At 33.3% G+C, this 20655-nt stretch overlaps 1 protein-coding gene across 4 annotated transcripts in view; it reads left to right on the plus strand.

Annotated features, from left to right (window-relative positions):
* The window catches only part of LOC118195881 (protein sel-1 homolog 1-like), a 141351-nt gene that overhangs the window by 108735 nt on the left and 11961 nt on the right, over nt 1-20655 (plus strand). For all 4 annotated transcript variants that reach the window (XM_085819979.1, XM_085819982.1, XM_085819977.1 and 1 more), the window contains 3 exons: nt 5280-5354; nt 6674-6846; nt 11431-11553. In XM_085819979.1, the coding sequence (XP_085676105.1) occupies nt 5280-5354; nt 6674-6846; nt 11431-11553 (371 nt within the window). The remainder of the gene's footprint in view (nt 1-5279; nt 5355-6673; nt 6847-11430; nt 11554-20655) is intronic.

The following is a 20655-nucleotide window of genomic DNA, read 5'->3' on the forward strand; positions in this document are numbered from 1 at the left end:
ACTTTGAAAATAATACTAATAATATATTTAGATTGTTCACTTACCTCTAAATAATAATCCTGTTTTTTGGAGCAATTATAAGCAAAAAACGATTTGAAAACAATGATTAATTAAAGTACTTTGCTTGAGAAGCAATTCACAGAATGTACACACTTTATGAACAGCGACTACGTATATGTTTAAAAATAATCCCCTGTTAATTCAAGGGCACACATACACGGTTAGGGTTAGCTCCACCACTGTGCGTGTGTGACCTTGACCCCTTTACGTGGCGGATTACGGAATACTGATTCTCACATGGCCCTTTTTGGGGCTAAAATGGTAAACTAGAACCTGAAATAAGCAATAAGATATCTGGTTTACCTCACAAAGTATAACTAAATTGAAAGTAAAAAGATTAAATAAATTTGCATGTAGTAATCGTAATAAAGTTTTTCAGAAATGACAACCACTTGAGAGAGTTGAGCGAGCCCATGGCTGAATTGTCTTACCACATGCAAATATATATATATATATATATATATTAAAAAAAAACTATTAAATACACAAAACAAAGAAAAAATAGCAAAATACACATGCTCTTAAAGTCATGAGAATACATTTAAGTTGAGAATACAATAATAATTTTGAACGGCTAGATTTGGTTGCCACATTTAAAAAATGTATGTATATTATCATTGAGGGATTCCCCCCCAATGATAATATACATACATTTTTTAAATGTGGCAAAATAATCGTCGTTTAATAAAAAGCAAATTAAACGACAACGTTGAGCCGCAACAGCCTCTACACGGAACGTGTTTTTATTGTTCGTATCGGCAATCAAATTTTGTTTTACATAACCGAAAACAACCCGCAGAAACGAAAACAAAAGTAAAATAAAATTAAAATGAGGTTTACTTTTACCTTTATTTTATATTTTATTGCTTAGAAAATATAAAACATGGAAAACTGCAAGCGTATAATTAACCACTCTTACTTAAGTAGCATTTAAAGTAAAGAACTAGAAGTACTATAAATTTTGGCACCCCCCTGGCCAAGGCACCCTTGTGCGGTGAACAGTTTTGCCACTTCCACGCAGTGGCCCTGTATATATATGTATGTATGTATACAGTCAAAAGTCTTTAATCCGGACTCGTCGGGACTTCGGCAATTCCGGATTATCGATTTTTCCGGATTATAGATCATCAGTTTAAATCTGGTAAGATGGCACGCAGAAATTATAAAATTAAAAATATGAAACTGTAATTTATAAAATAATGAGCAATTATGATCTAAAGGGTATCAAAATTTACAAAAAAAAGAAGCTTAATATTTGTTTGTTTACTTTATTAAACATTTCTTTCAACGCGCGCATGCGTAAAGCATACCTTACACATAGCCGAAATTAGAAAATTGCAACCAGAAAACTATTTGATTTGTATTCGTGATATTTATAATGGCGAGGAATCTGATTTAAATCATATCGAAGACGGAGTATATCGTGATTAAATACTACATTTAGTAAGGAATTATAAGCCGAATAAAATAAAAACATCTGCCCTGAAGATAACGATAGTGCTGACAAATCAACTTCCAGTTCATTGCGCGCTGCAACGTCCCCGCCCCCCCCACGCAGAGCAGCTTGATATTGATAAACAGAATTCGGAACCGTTAGATAAACAAAGGATATGCCTTTATCCATTTTTTGTAGCAATTCGTTTTTTGTTTGATGGACATCGAAACATACTTTCGTTTTCTAGATCCTTTGGGAGCTCCAGCATCGGAAATTCTATTTGACATAATCGAAAGTTCAAGCTTACTTTTATAAAATTGCTCTTACAGTCTGCAAAAAATAATAAGCCGGATCCAATTCGAAGATTAAGGAACAACGCAATCATCAACATTAACTGAAGTAGATAATTTTAGCTTACACCATCCGTTATACATTAAACGCGCACGCGAAAACCTATTCCAGACGCGTCAACGAGGCGCATGCGCTGAAAGATTTTAGCTTTGAGGTCCGGATTATGGGTGTCCGAATTAACGACTTTTGACTGTATATATATATTTATATATAATTTTTTAATGCAGTATGAGGTCAGTTTAAGAAAGCAAAATACAAGAAAACAATTAAGTAAAGTAGGAAGAACACAAATGTAGAATTCAGAACAAGAAACAGGTTGAATATTTTTGAGTGAGGTGATTTAAATATTAAATTAAGCAATTTTATGCAAAATATTAAAAAGAGTCATCCGTACATCGAGTGAAACCACCAAATTAAGTGAAATCGGACATTTGTGCAGTTAGAATCTAAGATTTTGTTTCTGAAATCTTGTTTATATTTGTAAAATTAAGAATAATGAAACATAAATATAATAAATCATTTTTCAAAACTTTGTTCATATTCTTAATCTAAATTGTTATCTTTAAGCTATTTATATCCAGTTGTTTGCATTATGATTATGCTGTATGTTTTATATTGTAAAGAAAATTATAAGGGAATTAATGAAGGAAATCATTCTTTTAAAAGGGTTCAGTGCACAGAAAAAGGCTAGGAAACTTCTGCTTTAAACAATTAGTCTGGATGAGCAGGAAGAAAATAACATTGTAAATAATTAAAATACACAGCAAAATAAATACACTACTAAGTCCAAGATCCAGAACTGAATTTTTAGCCATATAGTTTGAATGTGTATGTTTATTTCTTGTATGTAATTGTAGATCTTGTGATTCTGAATCCATCAATGTTTAAATTGTGAAAATAACTCAAATATAACCCAAGAGGTAGGCAGAAATCCATCTGACAGGTCTGTGAGTGACACTGTGAGTTTCATTGAATTTGTCGAAAAGTTTATTTTCTTAATGCTGTTGAATTTGCAATGCTGAATTATTTGGAGGCCAGAATGGAATGCACTCGTTCATGTATTAAGCAGTCACAGATAATCAGAGTTTCTGATATGCTGAGGAGGATTTGCCTAATAATCTGTTTTCTCCTTCACTTAATTACAGCTGTTTATTTTTCTGTGTATAATTATGAATTAAATTGAATTGTCCATTTCTTCTGCTGATCTGGAATGGTTATTTAAAGACACATTCACAAGCCCATAGAGTACAACAATATTTTTTTTATACATTACAATTATTTCATTTTACTTCTTTTGTGTACATTTTGTTAGTATGCTTTTTATGAATTCGCTGAAATAACTTCAAATCTAGTAATAAGTTTGGCACCAATTCTTTTAACTTTAAGTCAAGTAAGTTTAAATCAATAACTTTTAATCAATGAAGTTAAAATTGGCAGTTTTAAATAAAAAATAATTACAGTTTATACCTGTAAATAAGTGATATTTTTAAATTAAGTAACTTAAAATTGATAACTTTAATTGAAGTAAGTTAAAATGTTACTTACATGTTAACACAATCACCTTGGGTCAGTTTGGTGATTTTTGCGACTTTTTTTTAAAAAAAAGATCACTAAACTATTGATAGTTATCAGTAAGTCAGCACACATTATCGACATATCAAAGAAAAACATACTTTAGCAATTTAAAATACAAATTTTAATTATTAAATAAGAATTATGTGATACATTAAAAGCATTTAAAAAATAAAACACTTATATTTTTCTTAAAATTGTTCTGTAGTTTTTTGGTTTGCTCTTCTCCCTATGTACACAGCAATCTATTTTTTGCTTAAAAAATATCAGAGAGCTGCACAAACCAGGCCATTACTCACAACTTCAACAATGCTAACGAGCTATTTGTTAAATGCATCTCATCATTGTTCCTTTTAGCAATTTTGATGCAAAGTACTGTATTCCTGCAGAAATTTAACTGTATTTTTCTTCCATTGCTGGCATATTCTTCAATAAAACATTGTAAAATTTAAAAAAAAAAAAAATATTACAATTTGTCTATAAAAACTGTTCAAACTTTGAATATAACAAAAAGAATTCATACGAAAATGGTAATGTTCCTTGACCAAAAGGTTATTTTGAGCATGTTTGGCATATTCTGATTATTTGGTGACTTCTACATGAGTGGTTGTGATAATATTCAAGTAACATTAAAATTAGTATCTTGAAATCAAATAAGTAAAAATTATAACTTCAAATCGAGTAATAAATTTAGCACCAGTTTATTTAACTTTAAATCAAGTAAGTTAAAATTAATATCTTTAAACCGTGTTGAAACAGGGTTGCCATGTTACCTGGAAAACCGAAAAAAGTCAGGGATTTCGAAAATTGACCAAAAAATTCAGGGAAAGGTCAGGAAAATAAATATTTTAGTTAAAATCTGCAAAAGTCAGGGAATTTTATATGGCCAATTTTTGCTTATGTATGCTCCTAAATAAATATAAAATACCTGAATTTATTTAAACATATCATTAAATAGATTTCTTTCTTTCGTTTAGCTGCAAAATGACTGCAAAAAAAGACTTTTTTTTTAATCTAGATTGGGCAGATTCTAATCTCAATCGTCAGTGGAGAAAACAACTCCTATTATAGTTACAATAGTAATGCTTTTGGAATTATATATATATAAAAGTCATATGAAATTGGAAAATTTTTGTGTTTTCAAGGGATACCATAATTAATTTACCTCTTAGCACAGCCAATGTGCATTACGCACATTGGCTGTGCTAAGAGTTTATAAACGTATTCCGGACCTCAAAGCTAAAATCTTTCAGCGCATGCGCCTCGTTGACGCGTCTGGAATACGTTTTCAATATTATAAGTTTGGAATTTTCTTAAAACACACTTGGAAATAGTGGCGTAGCTAGGGGTGGGGCAAGGGGGGACATCTATCCCCGGGCACAGCATTCAAGGGGCGTCAAACTGATGTGATGAAATTGCAGAGTGAAATGTTTTCCATTCTTGGCACACAGAAATGGGTGCAAAATTTTCAGTTGTCCGTGACGTTGAAAACCCTAGCTACGCCTTTGCCTGGAAAAGTCAGGGAATTTCATTCTCCTGTTTGAGTGGCAACCCTGTTAAAATTAACAGCTTAAATCAAGTAATAAATTTAGTATGAGTTAACCAGTATAATTTATCTTATGCTTTAGTTAGTGCATGCCCATCAATTTCATGGCAGTAAAAGTAGATGATTTCTAAAAGAAGAAGAAAAAAAAAAAAAAAAAAAAAAGAAGCATAAATTGAATTTTCACTGATAAACATGATAGATATGTGAATATCTTGGTGCAGTTTTGCAGAAGAAAACATGTATCACAAAAATTAAGCAAATTTAATGAATGTAAATTAATTTGTTTATTAATTTTTTTTTTTTTTTTTTAACTAGCTGATGTGGATATAATTCCAAAAAATGAAACTTACTATCGTGCTCTCATGTATTGGAGTAGAGCAGCAGGTCAAGGTAATGTTCCTCTTTATTCTGTTATTTTCATGTGATTTGTGTATTTCTTCAAAAATTTAGGATTTGTACTTGTTTAGAAGAATATTGCTAAATAATTTATTGATGTGCATGTGTAATGTGATAAATTTTGCTAATCTTGTACTTCAAAATTTATAAATGTTAATTCTACCAAACACCGGATTCCTGCTTGTGTGGAAAATCTTTAAAAGTTAAAGAAATTAAAAGTGGTCAAATAAAATAAATCTAAACTTTATCCAAAAATTCAAGGAAGTTGCCAGGAAATCTGAAAGTTCAGGCAAAATATAAACTGCCCAGAAAGGTCACAGAAGTCCAAGAAATGAGAAAACAGTCAGGGAAAATATAAACTGTATTTTAAAAAGTCAATAAAATTGCAAAAAAGTTCCCAAAAATCAAGGAAATGAAAAGTGTAAAATTAAGCAAGGTAGCAACCTTGTGTTTGGCATAGATTTTAGTCATGACTGTCATTTTTGAAGGCAAACATGTATAGGTCTCTCTTCCTTTTTGCTTTTGATGAAGAGGGACTTGCACCTGTTTGCTTTGGAAATTGACAAAAGTCTTGACTAAAAATCTATGCCAAAATTGCTGTTTTGCCTAATTTTATGTTTTACTTGGACGTGTTTTTTTCTGTGTTGAGGTGGAAAGTGGTCAGAAAAAATACAAACTGTTAAGAAAAGTTTCAGAAAACTGAAAAAATTTTCAGGGATTTCAAGTCAGGTAAATGAAATTTAATTATTTCTCATGAGTATTGAGAATGAGAAATTGTAAATAATAATTGAAATAGTTAAACAATTACTTTGTAGATAGAGATTTAGTTCATTGAGTTTTGAGAAAGATGCCAGTATACTAAGCCACATTTCATCAGCAAGAAATGAATTCTTGTTAATTACAAATAACGAGACATGTTTATAAATCTAGTACCACAAGGGCAGGTTTCAAGGACTACAGTTTGAGAAAAGTATAAATATTTTATCCTATATATTTTATTTTAATTACTTTATAAGGGAATAATTTTATTTACATGGAATTGTATATTGGCTAATGAATAATACATTTTCAAAATATATATATAAATAAAAAATATAGCAATTATTAAAAAATATAGCAATTTCTCTGTGTCTGGTAAATACTGAAACAAAGTATGCACAATCTATTATTTCAGTCCGAATGAGAAGTGTATGAATAAGAAATGAAAAAATGCACATAAGGAAAATGTTACAGATTTCAAAATCAGTGTTGTGCTCTGGAACTTCTAGGTCTGTGAATTGTAATATTTGAATTAATTTGTCATGCTTTTATAGGTTATTCTGTGGCTCGAGTTAAAGTAGGAGACTACCACTATTATGGTTATGGCACGGAAGTCGACTATGAGATGGCCGCCAACCAATATAGAATGGCATCAGAGCAGCAGCACAATGCCCAAGCCATGTTCAATTTAGGCTACATGCATGAACAAGGTTTAGGAATGAAGCGGGTAAGTATGCAGTGATGGTATCCATTTTCATAGAAAGTTGATTTGATTTGATTCAGTGCAAGGGCCAGACCCCAACTCAGCTAGCCAAATCATTATTTAGCTGTGAGATTTTATAGAGGTCAGGTTATGCAGAAAACAATGAAGGCCAGCCATACTCTGTATACATATCACAGAAAGGTTCTTATATAGTGTTGCAACAAATTGGTCTTTTTTTTTTTTTTTTAAAGTGGTGCTGGAAATCTTCTGACTATTGATTTTAACATGGGCTCAAAACAGCTTGCTGTCTTAATTTCTATATAACTCAAGAGATACAAGTCAAAATGATGACAGGCTGTTCCTGTTTGTTTTTTATTGCACTGTTTGGCAGAGCCCCTGTGCTTCAGGAGTAGATGGACCTTTCGAGATATATAAAGTGATATTCGTGGTTCACTGTTCAGGCTTCAAGGTGCCCGTGTTCAGGTGGATACCTAGGTGTGATGAAAATTTAGTGGCCTTAGGTGCCATCATTTTTCCACAAAGCAAGGAATACCTCTTTTATTAAATAATGAAGGATCTTGATGTATGTCTATATGTTGTATGTTCCTTTGAAAATAATTTCGCTGGTAAATATCATAAAGAAGAATGAGTAGGAATATTAAGCAGTCAAAAATGTCATTTCTAATAGTCCATTAGCTGCTAGTAGTGTTAGTAATCTAATAACAGATGTATGGAATTTAATGGCAGAATTAGTATATGGATTAAATTTACGGAATATTTTACTTCAGGGATTGTGGTAAACAGTGTATTTAACTTTTGGTATTGTCACAGCAAGTGACCTGCTGACCGCAATTAAAACCAAAGAAACTGATAATATTACTGTACTAAACTGCGCAATAAATCAAAACATAAATAAATAAATGCAAAGATATTATGCATACTTGCTTTTATTACGCATCTGACAGGTCTACGAGCATATAGACCAATCTGCCCTAAGCGTCTGTACACGGTCTGCCTTAAAATTTTTATACCAGTGGCTGAAGAGAGCTGATGAGACAGGTCTGAGGCTGTGCTTCATCTGTGTCTTTTGGCAGTAACTGCCAAATACCAGTCCTCATTCGGCGTTGTAACTCTGGGGCAACCTGTGCTGTAACGACTACTCGCATTACCATCATCTTGAAATCGTTGCCAAAGCCTGGAGATGACACTCTGGGCAATTCCAAGTTTGTCTGATACTTCCAGTTGGGTACACCCACATTCCAGACGGCCGATAATTCTTCCACGTAAAAAATCATCCAAATGCGTCCTTTGTGTCATAACTATTCTGTTATTGCACTGAAATGCTTATAAAGCGCCTGCAAACAATTTTACTTCTTTGCCTGTATTCCTTATATATCATTCTCTTACACTCTCATCATTGTGACATACCATCGGTGTCATCTGGTTACTTCCTGAAATTTGCATATGATTCTTGAAGATGTGTGTAGTGATTTTACAGGTGATATATTTATTTTAGAGTTCGATTTCCGTGTGACTCCGAATTATCCTTAATTTATGGACATGAGTGTAAATACAAATAAAGCAGCACAAAGACACATGATAATTTCATTAAATCACATTAAGCACTATTTTATTCTGTGATTTTGTTTGCTATCTGTCTGTCGGTTGGTAAATTCCTTTTTAAGCCTTTGCAGTCATATTAAATTTATATAATACATAGGTATCATGCTGGGTGGAAATAATTGTTGTTGACTGAAAAGTAATCCATAATATGCAAGATTATGAAGCTTGCTGACTTAAAGATCAGTGTGTTCTTTGTTGTGGTAGCTGAGAGCATACATACAACTAGGACAGTAAAAAAAAAAAAAAAAGGCTTTTGTTGTTGAGAGTAGACATATGACTGAAAATGGTTAAAAAAAAGACTTATTATGTTTATGTGTAAAAGAAGTTTCCATGGTACCATTTGACAGTATCCAAAGGACTGAACTCCTGGCCAGTTAGATAATTTTAAAGTGGCCTGAAGAAATATAAATCTGAGGAGGCAAGGTCTGGTAAATACAGCACACACACAAATATCCCAACTTTCCTCAACAAGTCTTTATCTGATAGTCATTGAAATGTGGGTCCAAACATAGTCATGATGGGAAGTAGCACCTTGGTGCTTGGTCAGTATTGGAGGCTTTGCTTCGATTTCTGCTTTTAATGCTGCCATTCGAGAATGTTATTTTTTTTAATTGATTGTCTGAATTATTGAATTAGGTGGCAACAATTTATAGCAAACAGTTCCTTTATAGTCCCACCGTACAAAAACCATTACTTTTTAGTAAATGTTACGAAAAGAGGGTCTTTTAGCTTAACTCATGGTCTTATCCTTGTAACATAATTGTTAAGTATCCGCTTCTCATCTCCAGTAATGAATTATTTCAAAAAAGAATTTCTTTATTTCTTTTGGCCAAGTATCATGTGCTGAAACTTGAAGCGGCTTACACACCCAATTTTCTTTAAATATTCATGTACAGTCAAAAGTCGTTAATCCGGACTCGTCGGGGGGCCCACCAGCGGCCGAGCGGTAAAGACGCTGAACACTGGTAGTTCGGTCTGAGGTTCGAATCCCGCGAACGGGCTGGCTGCATGGGCGTTTTCGTGGTTTTCCCCATGTGTAACGTGTATACGAGCCAGTTTCCCTTAGAAAGTCCTCCACGAAAGGCATCCCTCCCTTTAGGCAGATAGCCCTCGTGTGCTTTGCCATAATTAAATACACCACACCACCGGACTCGTCGGGACTTCGGCGATTCCGGATTATCGATTTTTCCGGATTATAGATCATCAGTTTAAATCTGGTAAGATGGCATGCAGAAATTACAAAATTAAAAATATGAAACCGTAATTTATGAAATAAAGAACAATTATGATCTAAAGGGTATCAAAATTTACAAAAAGAAAAAGCTTAATATTTATTTGTTTACTTTATTAAACATTTCCTTCAATGTAAGTTGCTTCCTTTCATGTGATAATACTTTCTCTTTAATTTTATTAAACAGACATAATTTCTTGTTTAGTTACAAAGTTCCGCTGTTCAAGTCCTATAATTGCTGTGTTGAGAATACCGACTAATTTGTCAATGGAAATGTTTTCGTTTTCAATAACCTCTGGGTCACTTTCTTCACTATCGGAAGCGAATTATAATGATGAGGAACTTGATTTTAATCATATCAAAGACCGAGTATATCGAGATGAAATACTATACTTAGTACGGAATTATAAACCAAATAAAATAAAAACATCTGCTCTGAAGATAAGGATAGTGCTGACAGATCAACTTCCAATCCGCAGCGTGAAATTGATAAACAGATTTCGGATTTCAAAACATACTTTTGCTTTGTAGATACAAATTAGATATTAGTAAATATATATCGGAAATTCTATTTGACATAATCTTTCTAATCTATCATAATCTAATAATGACGTTTCTGCCCCCCCCCTCTGCCGCAGAGCAGCGTGAAATTGATAAACAGATTTCGGATTTCAAAACATACTTTCGCTTTGTAGTAAATATATATCGGAAATTCTATTTGACATAATCGAAAGTTCAAGCTTACTTTATAAAATTGCTCTAACAGTCTGCAAAAAATAATAAGCCGGATCCAATTCGAAGATTAAGGAACAACGCAATCTGCAACATTAACTGAATTAGATAACTTTAGCTTAGCGTATAACTCCGTTACACATTAAACGCGCATGGGCACAAACATGTTCGCAGCTGTAAGGGTCTTATGCGCTCTTGTAAACGCCTGTGCGCATGCGTGAACGCGACGCATGTGCAGAAAGTTTGTAGCTTTGAGGTCCGGATTATAGATCATTCCGGATTATGGGTGTCCGAATTAACGACTTTTGACTGTACTGTATTTTTTGGATATTTAGACTGTCTGTTAGTTCCTGATCTGTTTACCATGGATTGTGAGTAAGAGCTTCATTTAATGGGTCTTTGTGTTCAAAGGATGGTCTTTCAAAGTGGGCAACATGACTGAATTCTACACTTAAACTTTTCAAACTACCTTTGAAACTGTGTCATCTGAATCAGTACTTGTCTATATGCAGCATATATTTTATGAGCACTCTGATCAGCATTTCTTCTGTTTTTAAAATAAAAGAGCAGAATATGACAAAAACAGAATTTTATTGCTACTGACAAAGGGGAACCTGTATCTATTTTCCCTCAAAGTCAATAAGAGTTTCAGTTAAAATCTATGCCGACACAAGGTTGTTGCCTAGTTAAAGTAACATTTTTTTTACTTTTGTCAAAAAAGGACCTGTTTGCTCTTGAAATTGATAAAGTTTCGATTAAAATCTATTATGCCAAGCGCAAGGTTATTGTTAGACTAATTTTAAGTTTTAATTTGATGTATTTCTCTTCTCTCTTGATCAGAAAAGACCATATGTAAATATCAACTTTGATTAAGGTCACTCCTTATCAGCAGTAACAAAATATTAGAAGCAAATAAATGCCTTTGATTTAAAAATTCGAGAACTTTCTGGAGAACCCAGTAAATTGTAATGAAAAGTTAATATCAATATTCCACTTCTAATACATTCTGTTATATATTGCAGGACATTCATTTGGCGAAACGATATTACGACATGGCAGCAGAAACCAGTTCAGATGCCCAAGTTCCTGTCGCCCTGGCATTAGCTAAATTGGGTTTTGTATACAGTTTGCAGAATATACAAGAAGTAAGAATATTTTTTTATAATTCCCTTATTTTTGTATTGAAAGTGATTAGTATTTTGATATGTCAGATATTCAAGTTGGCTGAAATTAAAGAAAATAATTATATTATGTACCACACATTTCTGTATATAACACATTTCTGCATTTTTTCTTTAAAAAGTTACCCGAAATTCAAAATCTATGTATACGGCAAATTAAAAAAAAAAAAAAAAAAAAAAAAAAAAAAAAAAAAAAAAATTACAATGTTCAAATACATCACCATGAGGGTGAAAATGTTATCAAGCAGGTAAAATGAATAAATATTTTCCAATCAAATTGCTGTAAAGTAAAAATGCCTGACACAATGACAGTAGTATAACTCTGGTAATCCTATCTGAAGCACATTTATTGTCTTGTATATGATTTGTGGTATTTATGTAGTCTATTTTATTTTTTGTCTGTACGACTAGCAGGAAGAGGAATTCTAATACAGCAAATTTCAAACTGCGGGTTATCTTAGTATTTCACTGTAAATGAGAAAAAAAGTTTGAGAGGGAAGGAAAAATGTCTCAAATTAGTGGAGATGACAGAATCAAAAGAAGGCAGTATGTGATCTGTTAACCAGCTGCAAATTTTGTCAACATCAGTTTTTTTTTTATGAAAATCCATCAGTATAAACAATTTTGAAAATAAAACAACTCATTCTCATAAAACAAATAGCTTATTTCATTTAAAATTATTTGTGTCATAAACTTAAGAAATACAAACTGAGTAAACAAAAAAATGCTATATTTGGTGATTTATCGTTCGCACCCAGCTAATAAAAAAGTACCTACGTTTTTTGCGAGATCTGCGGATCTGTACATAAACTGATCCCCATAATTTATCTTAAGAAAATGTTCCGAAAATTCTTGACTTATACACAGAAATATATGGTACTTATAATTTACTTTGTAAATGTTGCAAATTTGGTTTCTTCCAAAATAGTTTAAAGTGAGACTTTGCATGTATAAGTTAAAGAGCAAGCTTAGACTGGCACACTTTTTTAATAAAACTGATGTTAGGTTGTTCTTTTGTTTAATTTTAAATTAAATATTGGTGTGCTTCTGTTCTACATCTACCAGTGTTTTGAAATTTTTTGTAAATTTTACTGTAGAATTCAGTTTTTGTGAACTTTGCATTTTTTTTTAGTCCAAAGGGGCTTTGTCCTTGAAGGACTATTGTTTTCGTTTTGCGATTTTGCGTCGGACTCATAAACGTCGGTTCACTTTTCAAACTGTTGCCACAAAATGTTAGAGTCCTGCATTATATTTGAAAAAATTAAATAATGAAAAATCTGCATAAATGATTGTCTATTTCTCGCATTGTGATAAAACAATGGTACATAGAGCCATCGAATTTTGAATGACGAAATCCTACTGCGAATATGGGCATCTGAAATCCCAAATTTGGAATTTGTTTTATTATAGATTTTATATTTTGTAAAACTTTAACGAATTTTTGATTTACAAACTCAATGCTTTAAAAGCGAGAAATGGCAACGTTATATAGAAAAAAAATACTTTTATCTCCAGCTCGCGAGACTGTGTATATCGGAAATTCTAAAGATATGCTTAATTTAACATTATTTTGCGATATTGCTCTTGAACTGAATTTTATGGTTTAAGTGCAAAGAACATGATATTTAATAAATAAAGGTAACACTCAAAACGTTAAAAAAACGCCCCTTTGGACGTAATTTAAAATCTGAAAATTTCAGTTTTTTTTTTTTTTTTTTTTTTTTTAAAGCACTAAAAAGACACAACAAAAAGATTTGCCAAATGCTAGTTTGTCATCAGATCTATATTTAAAAATGCATTCTCTCAGGAAATAAAATGGTTGTCATTTGAATTTTCTGTCTGTATTATATTGAAATCAAGTTTTATCCTTTCTGGAATGTGATTATTTTTTATTATGGTGTCTTTAGGTCAGGCCATTCATTAACAATTTGAAATTTTAGCATCAATTTATCTATAAAATTTTGGTTTAGTGATTTGCGAATATGACAATTTTTGAATCAAACTAACAAACAATTTATACAAATAATATTGTTGTTACAGTGTCATTATAATAAAAGTAATCCAGCAATACAGGACATAGATGAACATTTCTCAGGAAATCTTTTGAAAGACTGCAATACTTCATGAGCTTCCTTCCATATAACTTCTTGCTCTGCTTGTCGTCTTCATCTTATTCCCCCTTCTCATCTTTCTCCTTTTTCAGTACATGTCCAGTATTTCATCATCATCGAGAGAGAGAGAGTAATGAGAACAGAATTGTCTGTATCGACTCAAGCCTGCACCTCCTCTTCACTAATAATAATCTTCTCGGAATATGTAAGTAAAATCCAAGATCCCTGACATGGGTGGTAGACATATTTTAAAACCAAGAAAATCTTTGCCATTCGATTCATCAGGTACAAACTTGGTCACAAGCCACAGTTCACACCAACAGGAATGTAACATTGTTTATATCTTACCAGGAAAAAAAAAACAAATAAATATGTCGTCCATCAGTGTTAATTTTTTCTGAAATTTGTGAATGCTGCTTTCCGAATTCATACATGGATGTATAGAAAGGGATTGGTAGTTCATCTTTATATTCTGGATAATTCTGTGATTCATTAGCTCGATAAATCTTCATATGTTGAGTGGCAGAAACATAACACAAAGGTTTTCAATATTATTTTCAAATTGTTACCACGTTACATACTTTTTATCTCATGGTTCTAAATTTCAGATTTAAGTTTAGACTTTCAAAAGTGCCATTTTTTTGATTGGTTGGTTGCTGGTTACAAAGGATTGTACTGTAGAGAAGACACATCATAGCTGATGTGGATGGTAATGCCATGTAGAATGCATAATTGTAGTCGACTGCAGCCATTGTGACAAATCAACACACTTTATTTCCATATAAAACAACTCTTCAGATACATATTCTGATTCATACATAAATATGGTTGCAATCTGCAACTATTTATTGTAAGTTTTCTGTATTTGAATATAGTTGATGAAAGAGAGAAATTATCAGAACATTTTATCTGGAAGCAAGTGAGCTCAAAAATGTAGGGCACGTTGGATAAGAAAGCCTGGTAGAGAAGCATTATGTGAATATAGTAGATGCTGTTTAGTATGATCATGATAATTGTTATGATTTGGATGTTTCTATCAAATGCCCCACGTCTAAAGGCAGACATGGAAAAAATATTGTTTATTGGGATCAACAGTTTGCTTAATATGATTAAAAACTATTGCAGAATAAATTTTTGAAAGTGGTTTGAAGTTGCTAAATAAACTCAAAATAGGTAATAAAAATTGCCAAATGACAGAGAAATATTGCCAAATGAGAGATGCTTAATTTCAATTTCAGTTAGCCATTTTAAATTAAAAGAGAGAAAAACTAGTTTTTGCATTTTTTTCCTAGGTGTTAAAAAGGGGGGGGGAATCGAAATTTTATATCACCCTGAAACAAAACCTTTAGAAACATCTAAGTCAGACTAATGTTACTTTTTTTGCCTCATTTTAAACTTTACATTGGAAAGTTCTCTTCCAATGAGTGATACCTTCCAAGGTTTAAGATTAGGGATAAAGCATCAGTCAAATAATTTCTAGAAATGTTATGAACTGTTCATAAATGAATTTATAAACACAATAAACTTTTGCATTTTTCTAATTGAAATGTTGTGGAAGTACCTATGCATTTGCTTCTAGTTGCATTTATGTTAAATTAATTAATACATTGCTATTTTGAAATCTACTTTTTCCCTCATCGTTTAATGTTATCAAATAGCTATGGACAAACATAATCAACACTGAGGGGCACCTACTGTACCTGCATCAGTAGGGTTACATAAGGTCATATGATATGGATTAATTTAAAAATGATGCAGTTTAGACAGATTTATGCAAGCAGTTACTATTTTTAAGACAGAAAGTGCAAATAGCCAAATTAAAATGCAGTGTTAAAGAACATCGTAAAAAACTAACATTATAAATATTACTGTAGGTCGCTTGTAAGCATGCTTTTTTTTTCCCTTTAAATCATGTTTAGATGATTACCCCCCCTTTTTTTTTCAGATGTCTTGAATTTTACTAGCATTAAGATATTTAGTGATGAAAATGTTAATATACACTGTTCAAAACAGTTAGGGAATGTTATGATTTTTGATATAAACTGTAGATGAGGAAATGTTTAGGTGACTCATATATGATATATAAGTGTTGTCAGATATGAGAAAAAGAGAAGCAACAAACAATTAATAAATTTTATTGGTGATGTTTGTTGGTAAACAAAAAATGCACCATTTGTGCATATTACACTAACAAACAAAAAATGTTATTTCTCAGATGCTAAAGTTTAATTTGAGCAATACATTGCATAAAGATGACTGTAAATATACAGGGTTATCCAAATTAAACTTCCCCAACTCAGAGGCCTGTGCAGAGTGTTGTATGGGTCATAATGTGATGAAATTTTAAAAACGGACACTTCAGATCATGCACTCGAGATTTATTAAACAAAACAAGAAGTTGCCGATAGGTGGCGCTGTAGATCAACAAGACATTCTACAGATGTTCTATATGTGTGTCGTGGTTCTCCACAACTCTTTCCATTCGCAAAGCAGTGTGTTCCACAGCGGAACGCAGTAAGTCCACATTAATTCCACAAACATGTCGAATAATTGCACCTTTCAGATGTGCGCCAAGGTTGCTGAGTGTTCTTGGTAGACCCGATCCTTTAAGAATCCCCATAACCAAAAGTCGCATGGCGTGAGATCAGGCGAGTGGGGAGGCCAAGCTGTAGGGAAACAGCGGCTGATCACACGTGCATCGGTAAAAGTTGCCCGTAACATCTGTTGAACGCCATGAAGAATATGGGGAGGTGCACCATCTTGCATAAATATCGTGTCCTGGAGGCTGCCACGTTGTTGCAGTTCAGGGATCACAAACGTTGTCAACATGTCCTGATACCGTTTTCCTGTGATAGAACAGGTTTTGAACCCTGTTGGAGTCACCTGTTCAAAAATAAGGCCCAATGACGAATGTTTCAGTGAAATCACACCATACAGTAACCTTTGGAGGGTTTCAAGGACACTTGATGGATTGCGCGCAGGTTTTCACTTGCCCAAATGCAGCAGTCGTGCGTATTCACTTGACCATTCAGGTGAAAATGGGCCTCATCCGTCCAAAGGATGTTCCATGGCTAAGCAGCATCGATTTCCATTCGGGCAAGGAACTGCAACGCAAATGTTTCCCAAACTACTGGATCCCTGTCGGACAGCTGATGATGACTATGGATTTTGTAAGGAAAATAACCGAGGATTCGACGCATCACATGCCAGACGGTCGAATAGGGCATATCAACAGCACGAGAAACAGTTGGCACACTGACAACACCATGTGGCGATTGGCTAGTGGGGTCTCGTCTTTTGGATACGTTGCACAGAAGCTTTATTTCTGCAAATCATGTTGCTGCAATATGCACATTACTAGTGTTACAGCGACACCTATCGGCAACTTCTTGTACTAATTTTTTTGTGTAATAAATCTCGAGTGCCTGATCTGAAGTGTCTGTTTTTAAAATTTCATCACATTATGACCCATACAGCACTCTGCACAGGCCTCTGAGTTGGGGAAGTTTAATTTGGATAACCCTGTATATCTACAATTTAAAATATTAAAAAAAAAAAAGCTCGAAATTTTTTAGATATAAATCGTAAAAAGATGTGATTGTAATCAAAAATGCCTGTCCCTTTTAAAGTTTTAGATTATTCAACCTCTTTGTTTTGTAGCCTAATTTATTTTTTTAAGTAAAGAAGTTTAATTATTTTAAATATGAACTATTAGTATGTTATATTCATGATAAAAATTAATTACAGAAGTTTTTTTCTTTAACAAATCAATAGAAAAATAATTTATCTTACTTCATGTCAAGTCCATTACCTTGAGATTATTTTACACAAAATTAGTTTGTAAATCTGTCTAAAAGGGGCAGTACCTATTCAGTGACATAGATAAACTACTCAAGTTAAATTTGACTACTTTGAATATGTACTTCCCTTCTTTAGGCAGATTTACAAACTAATTGGTGGTAAAATAATTTCAAGGTAATAGACTTGACATGAAGTGGAAGACAAACTATTTTGATTGATTTGCTAAATTTTTATTAAAAAGTTTTTCAATTAATTTTTTTAGATTTTAAATTGTAGAATTGCATATCAAATTAAACTTTAAATATTAATCTATCTTGAATTTTCTTTCTTTTCTTCTGGGACAGCATATGTAAGCAAAATTTGAAAATGGCCAAAAGCGTTTCAATAAGGGGTATAGATTTCCCTGGCCAAAAGCAATGTCATAACACTTATGAGGCAGGGAATCCATGAGAGACTGGGGTATCCTCTCCCACTGCTGTAGAAGAGAGCTTTCAAATTGCTGAATTGTTTCTGGGGGTGATAAGCGACTATCAACCATTCTCCCTAGAATGTCCCAAGCATGTTCTGTTTTGTTCATATCTGAGGGAATATACTAGCCAATATATTCGAAGGATTCCTTTGTTGAAAAGGAAACTGTCCACTAGCTAAGCACGATGTGGCCTGGCATTATCATTCATGAGTATGAATTCATCCCTGCTTCCTGCAGTATAAAGGGCCACAACAGGTCTTAGGATCTCATCCCTATATTGCTGAGCTATTAGTGTTCCTGATAATGCGCAGGTTGGTGCGGTCATTGATAAAAATACTTGCCCAGACCCATCATCCACCTCTGGCAAATTGGATACTTTCATGCACAAATTCAGGAATATTTCGTGCACCATGTTCTCATCAGAAAAGAATTTGCCTATTATCAGGTTGTACATCGAAGCGGGATTCGTCCGTGAAGAGTGCATTACTCCATTCATTCGGACCCACCTGAGATGGCTCTGTGCCCACCTTCTGTAGGCAGCACAGTGGTTCTGTGTCGACTAAACATAAACCATAGATCTGCGAGAATGCAGACTTACATAGTGGATCAGTGTCGAATAGTTTTAGTCGAAACTCTTAACACCAGTGGCCTTCTGAATGTGCTGTTGCAAGAAAGTGGCCTTCATAGTGTTGTTTCAGCTGGCTCTTAGTGTTAAATACTGATAATCATTTTGTGTTGTTGCAAGCATACGTGACCTTGTCCTGATCTTCAATGAAAATTTTCAGTTTCCAAAAACCAATTCCATAGTCTGGAAATGACACTTTGAGAAATCTTAATGCTTCTGCTAAAAGGGATTGTATTTGACCTGCCTCTAAATGACCAATGGCCCTTCAGGCTACCAATTTAGCTTAATCATCTTGTTGAGACTATTCATTATTTCAAAACATTCGGTGTGTGTCAGTTGTATTTAATCTCGTACAAAAGGATTGTTGCAGATCGCTTTTCACCGCTTATCCAAAATGTGTATCACAAACAAAATTTTCCTAGTCACAATTTTGTAAATCTTATAATTTTCCTTCTGAACCTCTTCTATTTCAACTTTGTTAAAAAAGTTGTTGATTATACGGTTATTTCATACTGAACTCATAATATCTCCTAATTATTTTGAATAGTATATTTCACTCTAGTAACTATCTATTAGAAATACTTCATAAATGATATATTTTAAAATTTTTTGCAAATTTTACCATTACATTCTTGTTAGGATTGCAGCCATTAGTTCCTCATCACATCTGTTTATGTACGCACTAATGTACACTAATTGAATCAACGAATGCTGAACTCATAATATCTCCTAATTATTTTGAATAGTATATTTCACTCTAGTAACTATCTATTAGAAATACTCCATAAATGATATATTTTAAAATTTTTTGCAAATTTTACCATTACATTCTTGTTAGGATTGCAGCCATTAGTTCCTCATCACATCTGTTTATGTACGCACTAATGTACACTAATCGAATCAACGAATGGCGCTGCCTACGCATCTAACTATGAATCTAACGAGGTATCTAAATGCCACGTCTAAATTTCTGCAAGCGGTGGTTCAGTTATAATTCTATGCATGAATACTCAATCTAGTTTTAAAAGGATTTATTAAATACTAAAATTAATCTAATCTAGAATCAAATCTAATGTTACATCTCATGAGCAGCGTTCCAGCTGCGTCATAACAAATCAAAAGTCAAGTTCTCACTGTTGCCATTCCGAATCAGAGAAAAGTTTGTTTCTAATCAAACCAGAACATCGGCATAGTGAAAGTTTCTAGTCAAACCGGAACATCCCGGCCCCCGTTGGACGATTGTCCAACATCATTTGGGAATGGGAGTGGACTGATATTGGAGACGGCTTGACGAAAGATTCAATCTGAGGTTCTGACGTCTACGACTCATACTAGTCCATCTGGACTAGGAAAGGTCTCAATGCGAGCTAGTGTCCACTTCATGGGTGTCTTGTTTTTATCCTTTAACAAGACTAGTTGTCCTGCCTTGAGATTGGATTTCACGTGATTCCATTTTGAACGGTTCTGCAAATGATTAAGATATTCCAAGCTCCAACGGTTCCAGAAATTAGCTGTAAATTTTTGAATTAAGGTCCATCTAGAAGACAAGGTCAAAGAACCTACAGAATCATTTGGTTCTGGTATCGACAAAAGTGGAGATCCTATTAGGAAATGACCTGGAGTTAAAGCCTGAAGATCTGTTGGATCAGCCGAAATAGGTGATAGAGGTCGAGAGTTCAAGCAGGCTTCTATTTGTGTAATTAATGTATACAGCTCTTCAAAGTTTAAAATTGTCGTTTTCGCGAACTTTGTCAAAATTCTCTTCATTGATTTTACATTAGCCTCCCATAATCCGCCAAAATGGGGGGAAGAAGGAGGAATAAATCTCCACGTCGTACCTTCTTCGGAACTAAAGTGTTGAATGGGATCCGATCTACAAATTCTAAAGCGTTTATCAAGAACATTCTTCATTTCCCTGAAGTTCGTAGCGTTATCACTCCAAACAATGGATGGTTTAGATCGTCTGGCAATAAACCTTCTAAGACATGCTAGAAATGCTTCAGTAGACAAATCCGATACTACTTCTACATGAATAGCCTTTGTAAAAGCAAATAAATATC

The sequence above is a fragment of the Stegodyphus dumicola genome, chromosome 1 (assembly GCF_044657685.1).
Source record: "Stegodyphus dumicola isolate Sdum_Otavi_A_Nest chromosome 1, ASM4465768v1".
NCBI lineage: Eukaryota > Metazoa > Arthropoda > Arachnida > Araneae > Eresidae > Stegodyphus > Stegodyphus dumicola.